Source organism: Sciurus carolinensis, unplaced genomic scaffold, assembly GCF_902686445.1.
Source record: "Sciurus carolinensis unplaced genomic scaffold, mSciCar1.2, whole genome shotgun sequence".
Lineage (NCBI taxonomy): Eukaryota > Metazoa > Chordata > Mammalia > Rodentia > Sciuridae > Sciurus > Sciurus carolinensis.
This window is the reverse complement of record NW_025920213.1, coordinates 128012-139197: the sequence shown is the minus strand read 5'-3', so window position 1 is coordinate 139197 and position 11186 is coordinate 128012. Positions and strand designations below refer to the sequence as shown.

The 11186-nt window shown below is 54.9% G+C and overlaps 1 protein-coding gene across 1 annotated transcript; it reads left to right on the top strand.

Moving 5' to 3' along the window:
- Positions 1 to 5973: 5973 nt before the first annotated feature.
- Positions 5974 to 9970, top strand: Foxi3 (forkhead box I3). Its single transcript, XM_047538008.1, has 2 exons — positions 5974 to 6580; positions 9277 to 9970. The coding sequence occupies exons 1-2, from the start codon at positions 5974 to 5976 to the stop codon at positions 9846 to 9848; spliced, it is 1179 nt and encodes a 392-aa protein (XP_047393964.1). The 3' UTR covers positions 9849 to 9970.
- The last annotated feature ends 1216 nt before the right edge of the window (positions 9971 to 11186 follow it).

The window sequence follows — 11186 nt, the reverse complement described above, 5'->3', positions numbered from 1 at the left end:
TGACCCAAAAACCAACCTTTAAAAATAGGTTAAATGCAAAATACTGCCCAAGAGGCAGGGAGGGAACCAGCTTAGAAAGGATGCTGGCCACAGAGCACCGGTACACGCCGCGCGGGCAGGCTCCGCGGGCAGGCTCCCCGGGTAGGCCATGAGGAGCACCAGGCAGGCCACGGGGCAGACCCGGCTGTTCTGAAGACTCCAAGACAGTCATCGAAGTGCAGAGTGCGGGGCCACGTGGACAGCACGTCCTCTCCCTTCACTACAGAAAGTTCTGCTCGCAGTACTGGAACCAGGAGCCCTGCATTCCCGGCCACCACCAAGCCATCCCCAGGCCTTCATTTCATTTCGAGGCAGGATCTCGCTCAACCACCCAGGCTGGCCTTGCACTTGCCACTCGCCCGCCTCGGCCTCCTGAACGGCCAGGATCAGGGGCCTGCCCACAGCTCCTGGCTCGTTTCTACGTCTGTGATGCCCGTAACTGCAGCTGTGCGCCTCAAAAGCACTGTGGCTGGAGGAAGCCATCGGAGGCCGAGGACAAGTGGCCGCCTTCGCCGAGAGGGACCCGAGCAGCCAGCGGGTAGGGGGCAGTGAGGGGGACTCTTCCTGTCCATTCCATACCATTCCGTGCTTCTTAACTTACTCAAGTAACAACCAAGAGCCGGGCACACTCTTCCCTGGCCTGCTGGGTGGGTGACGCGCGGGACCCACCGATTCCAGAGCGTTTTTCAGGCTGACCAGGTCCTGACCACAGCACCGAGTCCCAGCCTGGGTTCCACAGTCGGCCCCCCGGGCTCAGCCCAGGGCACCTCACGAGTTGGGGACAGTTAAGTCATGTGGCCTCCCCATGCCCACTGCTCCGTGTCCTTCCTGTCCTGCAGGATGGAGAAAACAGGTGAGGAGCTGAGCTCAGGGCCACCTGGAATGCCAGCTTTAAAGGTGGCACTGTCCTTTCTTGGAGAGAGCCAGCGTGGCGGGTGGCTGGACTGGAGAGGGGCTGCTGGCACCGAGGGGCCAGGGTGTTGCATGAGGCAGCGGGGGGACCATGGCCCACTCAGCAAGATGGCAGGCTTGAGGGACAAGAAGACCCTGGAGCAGAGGACGGAGGCTGAGGGAGAGGGGACCGAGGACGGAGGGGTGGGGGGAAGGGCTGCAGGTGGCTCGCTGGCTGGGCTCGGCCCCAGTGCCAGACACAAAAGTGACAGATAAAACAAGAGGCAGGAGAAGGAACGCCAGGGGAATGGCGAGCCAGGAGGACAGCAGCCCACCAGCCCTGAGCCGGGAGGTGAGCCCCCTCAGCAGAAGTCGCGAGGGAGGGTCCTGGGGCCAGGACCTGCTCTGGACAGGGAGTCCCTGCAGGCAAAGCTCTCCAGGAGAGCTACAGACACACGGGGAGGCTGGGAGGCTGATCTGGAGCAGCAAACAGTGTGAGAAGGTAGCCGGGAAAGTTCAAGAATGGGCTGATCAGTCGGGCGTGGAGGCCACACCTGTAATCCCAGCACTCAGGAGGTGGAGGCAGGAGGATAGAAAGTTCAAGGCCAGCCTCAGCAATATAGTGAGACCCAGCACTCAGGAGGTGGAGGCAGGAGGATAGAAAGTTCAAGGCCAGCCTCAGCAATATAGTGAGACCTGAAGCAATTTAGCAAGACCCTGTCTCAAAATAAAGATAAAGAGAGTTGGGGTGTAGCTCAGTGGTGGAGGCCCTGGGTTCCATCCCCAGCAGGGGTGGGTGGGGAGGGGAGACAGGGGCTCCTCAGCTGGGGCCTGGCAGGGAGCATTCCCGGGACAGGGAGGGGAGCAGGATGGGGAAGGGCAGAGTTCAGGCAGGGCAGCCGCTCAGGAATCCGCTCAGTCCAGGGGCTGCCGGAGACCCCTGGGGGCTGATCCCCCTTCTTATTTTCTGAGTTAAGTACCTGAATCTTCCATGGCTCCTCAGATGCTTCAGGCTCCTCGGGTCCTTCAGATCCACCTTTCTGCTAGACTCTCTGGCCTGACCGACGTGGAGGAGGGGGCCGGGGCTGGGGTCTGCAGGGGCACGGCGGCCACACGGTGCTTCTGACGCTCTGGGGCTCCCTGGCCTTCCTGCTTCCCGGTGGCTGAGGGGTGATGAGTCAGCGTGAGGCCTAGAAGGGAAAGGGATTCTTGGAGCAGACCCCTCGTCCCACCCGGGGAGAGCGCGCTGTCCCCAGGGAGGGCCGCCTCCGTCCCGGGGCTTAGCGAAGCCCGTGGACGTTCCAGGAGTCACAGCTGGGGCGGCCTCAGCGGACAGGGAGGGCAGAGCTGCCGGCCCCTCTGCAGGTCCCCGCGCTGCCCGGCCACCCGGGTCGGGACGTAGCTGCTGTGTCAGGGCGGCTGGCTCCGGGCACCCGGCGCTGCCTGGCCTTCTCTTCTCCCACCCTTCCCATCCCCACTTGGGGCAGTTCACTGGATTTTCTTCCTCTTCTGACTTCGTGCTTCATAAAGGCCGCACTTCCTTACATCTTACAGGAAATCTAGAAATTCCTAAAGCCTCTACTCCGTGAGTCTGGCGTGATTTATTTTCAGAGCTGGGCTCTCGCCACCCCAGTCTGGGAAATGCTTCAACTCTTTTTTGCTACAGAAATTTCCCCAGGTTGCATCTAGGGTTTTTGCTTGTTTTGTGTGCATGGTTACACACCCTGAATGGGTCTGTTCGTACTCCAATGTGGCATTTGTCATCCAGTAATTCAAGGGACACTGATTTTTTAAAAGTGGTGTTTGGGCTGGGCCTGGTGCATGCCTATAATCCCAGAGACTCAGGAGGCTAAAGCAGGAGGATGGCAAATTCAAGGCTAGCCTCAGTACTTAGTGAAACCCTGTCTCTAAACAAAAAATTAAAAAATAAAAAGGGTTGGGGATGTGGCTCAGAGATTAAGCTCCCTGGGAGGGAGGGAGGGAGGGAAAGAAAGAGAGAGAGGAAGGAAAGAAGGAAGGAAGGAAGGAAGGAAGGAAGGGAGGGAGGGAGGGAGGGGAAAAAAAGGAAAGGAGAGAGACAGGAAGGAAGGAAGGAAGAAAGAAAGAAAGAAAGAAAGAAAGAAAGAAAGAAAGAAAGAGGGAGGGAGGGGGAGGGAGGGAGGGAGGGAGGAAGAGAGGGAGGGAGGTGGGGGAGGGGAGGGGAGGATTAAAGATCATTGATTCAGTTTCTGGTCACCTGAAGAGGTAGGGTCACACACTGAGGGCCGTGCCAAGAAGAAGGCAGGTAGGTGACACGGGGCTTCCTCCTCCCACTGGTCTCCTGCTGCTGTGCAGTGAGCCAGGACTGAGTGCACAGGGACTCAAGGGCACTTCCCTACTTTCCAACGTTCTGCCGACCTTTCCCTCCTCTGGAAATGCGGAGCAATGCTAGCAAACACTGACAGGATGACTTTTCTGGGATGCTGCTGACGAACAAGTGCGATCAATTTTACATTCCATTACAGTATTTGTAAAATGGCCCCACTCTTTTAAATTTACTGTTGTTCAGCAACGTCAAAGACACAGCGAGAATAGTACCCAATGGTAGTGGAAAATGGTATTTTCTTGGGGTTAAGTAATTTCCCAAAATATTTTATTTTGCAGTGATGAAAACATGTAACAGCCTATATTTTTCACTGATATAAATCCATCAATCAATTTTCTTTATTATATATATTATATATATTATATCTTGTGAACAGCAATGGAACAAAACTGAACAAAAGGTTATTTCAGGGAACTTGCATTTGAAGCACATTTTTTTATCTCGTTAATTTTTTTGAGTACCTAAAATGCCTTTTAAATTTGTTTATTTTTTTAAAATAGGGATTTATTTGTTTGTTTGTTGTTTGCTTAGGTGGTGCTAGGGATTGAGCCTAAGGACACACCTCACACATGCTAGGCAAGCACTCTACCACGGAGCTACATCCCTAGCCTTTTTATTTTGAGATTGGGTCTTGCTGAATTGCCTTGTCTAACCCCAAATTTTCAATCCTCCTGCCTCAGTCTCCTGAGTCACTAGAATTACTGGCATGTGTCATACCAGACCAAAAGCATTACTTTAATGTTGTCATTAAATAACTCAGGGCATGACCCAAACTAGTTTTAAGTTTATATAATTAAAATGTAATTGAAAATATAGAAATGTAACTTCCAGTTCTCTAGAGGGGGTGCCCTCCCACATCCTTACAGATGTGTGCTGTAAGGGAAGCAAAGAGTCGCTAGGTGGCTCTGTCCTTTCTAAATAAAACTAAAGTCTGCAAAAGATACAGTTAGGAAACAAAGTATCGCTACTCAGTAGAACCTTTAATCAAAACAATAAACCATAATCTCCAAGTATGGCCTCTCATTCAGAATAATTTGGAGCTACTGGGTTAAGAATTAGACCCTAAAGGAAACCTTCAAAACTGCAAAGTCTGTATGGGTAAGCAATTTGCTAAAAGATAAGGGAAGGTATTGTCTTCCTAAAAGCAACAATTTCTAAAGGGGAGATGACTTCAAAGCTTTAGTAATTTTCTGCCATGCAGGCAACTTTTCTTTTGAACCTTCTCTTTTCAGCTTAGAACTTTATAACTTAAGAACAAATATTAAATTGGGGCATTAGAATATCAAGAAGTGCTTTCCAATTTCCTGCAAATAGTTGTAATCCTTAACATCGCAGGAGAAATCTCAAAACCAAACCAAACGACTTTGTTTCAGGCCATTTGGGGGGGGGGGGGGCGGATCACCATGTTTATCTACATTAAGAACACATTCAGATCCTTAAATCAAAATGTGATTCAGACAAACACTATTCCTTTCCACAGTATTTGGTAGGAGATTTAAAGAAATTGTGTGTTCTAGAGTCAAGGATTCTTTTCTGGTGCCAAAAGAGATGACTAGTTACTTTTGAAGTGAGATTTACATTCTCCGCAATGAAGCCTGCTAAGTAAATATCTCTGAATTTCATTTTTTTAAGAGGAAAGTACTAAAGTAGTAATGAACTTTATCATGAAAATAAATGCCCTGCTATGTGGGCGGGTGGGGGTCTAATGAACACACTTTCTGAACTGTTAGCCCACAATGTCATACTTCCCCCCCAAAAAGTTTTTCCCTCCGCATCGCTCTTAAAGGAGAACCTCGTGCTTGGGAGTAGATTCAGGGACACTTTGCACTGGAAGACACCATCTTCTTGCTGTTTGGAGCAATAAGTAATGCTTGCGAGCAACGTGGGGTCGCCACCGTATTTCATCGAATGTTTTTTCTAGGCTGGAGCCCGATGTGAAAACAGAATAAGTGAATGCGAGTCACACAATTAGACAAGATCTGTAAATGAACACTTGTGCCGCACTTAAATCTCTTCAAACTTAAACCTTCGGCTTCAAAAGGCTAATTCCGAGGCCACTCGGAAGGTCTGAGAACTTCGCCGTTTTTAAGACAACGAAACCACAGCGAAGTTCGAACAAACCGGACCAAAAGCGAGCAAGCGCTTCCCGGAGCGACGGGACCCCGAATTCGGCGGCTCGGGTGGCAGGATCGGGGGAGCCCGCCCGCCGCAGGTGCCGGGAAGCGCCCCGCTGGCGCGCGAGGGCTGAGACCCCGAGGCCGCCGGCACCCGACGCGCCAGGCTCGGGCTGCAGGCGGGAGAGGCCAGGGCTGCGCGCAGGTGGCCCGAGCGCCGGGCGACCCGCGCCTCCCGGAGTGCGCCTTCGCCGCCTTCCCGGAACTCGGCGCCCGCGGCCGGCGCGGGGAGGACGGCGGGCGCCGCTCACCTGGGGCCGGGGGCGCGGCCGCGGGCGGCGCGGGGCGGGGCGCGGGGCGGGCCGGGGGCGTGGGGAGCGCGGCGGGCGCGGGGCGGCGCTATAAGGGCGGCTGGCCCGCTCCGCCCGCACCTGCCCACCTGCCCGGGAGCGGGCGCCGCGCGCCGGCCGGGGCGGCCGCAGAGGGATGCTCTCGCCCGGGCGCCGGGACCCGCCGCGCTCCCCGCTCGCCGCGGCCGCGCCGCACCCGCGCCCGGCCGCCGACATGGCGCTCTACTGCGGCGACGGCTTCGGCGTGTACCCGCAGCCCGGCCTGCCCGCCGCCGCCCCGGGCGCGCCCCCGGCCGCCAGGGCGCCCTACGCGCTGGCCGACTACGCGGCGCCGCCGGCCGCCGCCAACCCCTACCTGTGGCTCAACGGGCCCGGCGCGGGCGGCCCGCCCGCCGCCGCCGCCTACCTGGGCGCCCCGCCGCCGCCGCCGCCGCCCGGGGCCGCGGCCGGGCCCTTCCTGCAGCCGCCGCCCGCCGCCGGCTCCTTCGCGTGCGCACAGCGGCCCTTCGCGCAGCCCGCGCCCGCCGCGCCCGCCTCGCCCGCGGGGCCCGCGGCGCCCGGGGAGCTGGGCTGGCTGTCCATGGCCAGCCGCGAGGACCTGATGAAGATGGTGCGGCCGCCCTACTCGTACTCGGCTCTCATCGCCATGGCCATCCAGAGCGCGCCCGAGCGCAAGCTCACGCTCAGCCACATCTACCAGTTCGTGGCCGACAGCTTCCCCTTCTACCAGCGCAGCAAGGCCGGCTGGCAGAACTCCATCCGCCACAACCTGTCGCTCAACGACTGCTTCAAGAAGGTGCCCCGCGACGAGGACGACCCAGGTGAGCGGGGCGCGGAGCCGGGCAGGGGTCTGGGCCGCCCGGCCTTCGCCGCGCCTTCTGCTCTGAGCTGGGGTGGGCCCAGGTGGCGCGACAGGCAGCCCACCTCGTTCGACCCGGGCGAGGGGACCCGAGGAAAAGGAAAGGTCAGAGAGGTCTCTGGAGGGAGCACCCGGTGAGCGGGGAGCTCGTCCGTCCAGTTAGAGGAAGGGGGAACGTTCGTGCCAAAGGAGAGGCCACCCTGGGCGATGTCCCGCGGCCCGTTCGAAGGGTCGCCCAGTTACCTAGGGCGGGGATGGGAGTAGGAACGCCAGGAAACTCGGGAGAAAGGGATGGTGGTTGAGATGAGCTGAGATCCACGTCGGTTTCACGAAGGAGGTGACGAGAGAACAGCGGGCTGAAAGGCCGCGCATCTGCGCGCTTCCTCCTTAGTCAGATTCCTTCTAGTCTCTCTGCGACCTTCCTGGGACAAGTACTGTGGCCACCTTGAGAGGAACAACTTGCCCACAGTGGCACCGCATCACGAGCTGGTGGAGAGCCGGCCCGGCTTTCGGGATCCTGCAAGTTGTGGTTTTGACACCTTGACTAGTTAGCAATAAAAAATGAATGTCCCCGGATTTATTCTGCTCTGAGCCCAACAACTCCTGGAGAAGGGAGAGTCGCCTTCCGGTGTTGAGTGTCCTCTTACCTGGCCTGGGAGGTGGAGATGGAGAGATGCAGCTTAAAAACAAGAGAGAAACTCAAGGCTTTCCAAAGGAGCCCAAGACAAGGGAAGGGGAGAGAGTTAAGGAAGGAAAAATGTTAGCCAAACCAAAGTGTTCTCGTGTACACTGCAGGGGAACACGGCTCTCCCGCAGCACTTACCAGTAGAAATACTGTGCAAAGTCACATTCAAAAAGTTAAGAGACGTGGTGACATTTTTAATATTATTGTTAAGTATCCAAAATGTTTCAATTATAAAAACAAAAAAGATCACTAGTGCATTCTTTAAATTATCTTCTTGGTTCTACATGTTCAAATTCCTGTGTGTATTTTATACCACATCTCAATTCCAAGTACGCAGTGGCTACTGTATTGGACAGAGCAGACCATTCTAGAAGATGCATCTTTCTCATTTGGCCTCTGAATCACCCAAGATTATTTTGTCAGTTATATGGACTCCTGAACTTCACTTGAAACATTTAAAATTATTGGTAGTGGCTTCTCAAAGCTATTGGTACCTGCAAAACAAAACAAAAAAAAATTTGGGACTGAAGGTGTGGTTCAGTGGTAAAGCCCTTTCCTGCATGCACGAGGCCTGGGTTCCCCCAGCAGCACACATACACATGGTAATAACAGTAAGCTGTAGGTACCAAGATGGCTCAATATACATCAGATGCAGGTATTGTTACCTAAATGGTGTCGTATAACATTCCTCTTTCCTACAACTCTCTATGGAAGATGCTGCACTAAAGTTCAGTGGCTCAGCGGAGTGTGGAGGCAGCTTAGCACAGTGGCTGGTTAAGAGTGCTGAGTCTGGGGTCACCTGCCTAGATGCCGGCTCTCATGGCAGCCATTGTGTAGCTCTTGGGATATGGCAAGTTGCTGACCAGTCGGCACCTCAGTTTCCTGTCTCAGAAGGAGGGACAGTCATATCAGGTGTCTCCACAGAACTGTGAGGAGGTACCAAGGTTTCCGTGAAAAAGTGAAAAGGCTACTGGATGAGATAATCCTCCTTTCCCACCTGGTCGTAGAACGTGAGGGGCACTTCCTAAGCCGAGGATGAGCATCAGCCATGCTTGGCGAGTGGATGAAGGTCTAGGGAGATTTTCAGGGGCATGAGCAGAGCCCCATCGCTGGGCTTCCTGGTACACCAGAGGAACGCCTTCCCAGGAGCTGCTAAAGCCGAGCAGATCGCTCAGTAATCATGTCCAGGTTGCTTTTTTCCAGTGGGATAGTTTTTTCAAGGGTGGGAGTTCTATACTTTCAAGGGATAGTAATTTTATAATAAATACTGTCTTTTCTCTGCCTGCTACGTGCTAGCTACTGTGCTTGAGATGTCATTTAAACTTCAATCTACTTAGGTGGCTGCTGTTCTCATTGCTCTTATTGAAAAAAATGAAATCCCAAGTGTTAGGTATCAGCAGAATCCTGTGATTTTGCAAGGTCACACAGTTTGGATCTAGAATAAGGGAAGGTGTTGGGCAATTTAATTATAAGTGCTTTGGTAATCTAATGTCTGTGTGTGTGTGTGTGTGTGTGTGTGCTTGCACTTGCGTGTGTGTTAGTGGGGCTGAACCCAGGGCCACACACATGCTAGGCAAGCACTCTACTGCGGAGCTGCAGCCTCAGTCCTGACTTGGAGAAGGGGTCTTGCTAAGTTGTCCATGCCCCTGCCTCAGCCCCCCAGTCTCTGGGATTACAGGTGATTGCCACTGCTTGGCTCACATTGCTGTGGTTACAGTTGTATTTTCATTAGAATCGTTCTATTTTATTATTAGTTATTAGTATTGTTTTTTTTTTTTTTTTTTTTTTACTGTGCCTAATTTATAAATTAAACCATATCATAGGTGAGTATGTATGGAAAAAGCCATAGTTATAAAGAGGGTTTGGCGCTGCCAGGGTCCTGGGCATCCCCTGGGGGTCTTGGGACCTGAGGGGACTGTGAACTATGCACAGGCACAAAACAGGCCCCCCTCTAACGTGTGCTTCTTTCCCAGGGAAAGGTAATTACTGGACTCTGGATCCCAACTGCGAGAAGATGTTCGACAATGGAAACTTCCGTCGGAAGCGAAAGCGGCGCTCGGAGGCCAGCGGCAGCTCCGCGGTGGCCGCAGGGACTTCCAAGTCAGAGGAGGGGCTGTCCTCGGGACTGGGGACCGGAGTGGGCGGCACGGCCGAGGCAGACAGCTCCTCCCTACTGCGGCCGGCGCAGTCGCCCGAGCCCGAGCGCGCCAAGAGCCCCGCGTCCCCTCCGGGGGGCCCGGTGCTGGCCTCGGCCCCCTGCCTCAGCGCCTTCTTCAGCAGCCTCGGCAGCACCCAGCGCGCCGGCGCCGGCAGCCGCCCCCCGGGGGTCCAGGGCACCCAGCTGCCGCCCGGCAGCGCCTTCCCCGAGGCCTCCGCAGACGCCTCCTCGCTGAGCACCGGCGGCGGCGGCGGCCAGCGGGCTTCCTACTACGGCGCCTTCCCTGCCGGCGCGGGCGGGGGCCAGAGCAGCCCCTTCAGCAGCCCCTTCTACAACCTGGGCGTGGTCAACAGCCTCATCTACCCCCGGGAGGGCTCCGAGGTCTAGGGCACACCTGCGGCGGTGCTGCGACCCCAGCCCGTCTGGGTGGGGCTGAGCTTCTGCATTTCTCCCCTGCCTGATCCTGGCGGTCCTGTTTCTGCCCCGGAGGAGCCAGGTGGAGCCGGGAACCTCAGACCCCAGAAAGCTTTTACAGGTCTCCTGGAGATGGGCTCTGGGGAGAAGGCCACCTGCCTCCAAGACAGGCAGCCTGTGAGGGCAGAAACTGGGTCTGGGGGGCTCGTCGCTCTGTGCCAGGTGGTGGGCTCCGAGGTGCTCAGGCAGCTGGAACAACAGGCCCCAAGGAGGCTGTGGGAAACAACAGCAGAGGGAACAGCTGGACCCACCAGCCAAAGGCTCGCAAGCGGCTGGCTATCTCCTGTCCTGCAGCTTTCTTATCTTTCTAGAAAAGCCAGGTAATTTTTTGATAGGAAACCTCCAACTTTGTGTCCTTGGCCTCCAGTTAGTTTTTATCAGTGTCAGAAGCACTGCAAACCCTTGAGCCATGTCCAGCTCACAGTCACCTCTGATTGGCACCCACTAGGTACTAACCACAGTAAAATACTGCAGGCAGCCCTGGGTGCCGTGGATCATTCTAGACGCAACAGACTTTAGCCCCGGGAATCCTGCCTGGCAGGAGTGGCAGGAGAGCCCTGTGCCCACACTTGTGGAATTCCGAGATGAGAGGGGACTTGCCGGAGGTCCCAGAGAGGAGACGGTGGAGCTGGGCACTGGTTCCAGAGCTGGTGCTGGTAGCCTGTATCCTAGCTGCTCACACAAGCTGCACCCTGGGCAGCAGAGCTGGATCTCACTTGACCAAAGATTCTGGTTGAAACAGCAGAATCCCTGGCGATGTTCCCTGAGCAGGAAAGGGGTCACCCCAGCTCTGCTCACTTCTGCTGCCCAAGTCCAAGGTCCGGGGTGACTGCTGAGCTAGTTGACCATGGCGCCTATCCTGATCTCAGCTCCTGTCGTGGGTATTTCGTTTCCTAACAAAAATTGTTAGAATTTTGTTAAAAATAGTTTAAAAATGGAATGTCATAGTTTTTAATATGATGACCCATTTGTGGTCAAAATTTTTAAAAATAGTAGATGATTTTATTTATCTTAGCACCCCTTTCACTTCTTAGAGGCTTGGTCCCTTCACGCATTCTCACGACCCCCCTCCCTGTGCCCAGCAGGGACCTGGGACATTAGGTGGCAAATACTTGGCCACTATTTGTTGAATAGCAAGTTATTTAAAATGTTAAAAATGAATGTTGGAATCACAGGGACAGGAGTTCACTCAGACGAAGACAGTGTCCAGTGAGTCTCCTTTCTGTCATGTTTTTCAAGCCTTTGATTGTG

What these genes read in the sequence shown, in the direction of transcription:
- Foxi3 (XM_047538008.1), top strand. Translation starts at nt 5,974, where the DNA reads ATGGCGCTCTACTGCGGCGACGGCTTCGGCGTGTACCCGCAGCCCGGC. An exon ending in CCGCGACGAGGACGACCCAG is followed by an intron (nt 6,581 to 9,276) that starts GTGAGCGGGGCG and finishes CTTCTTTCCCAG; the next exon opens with GGAAAGGTAATTACTGGACT.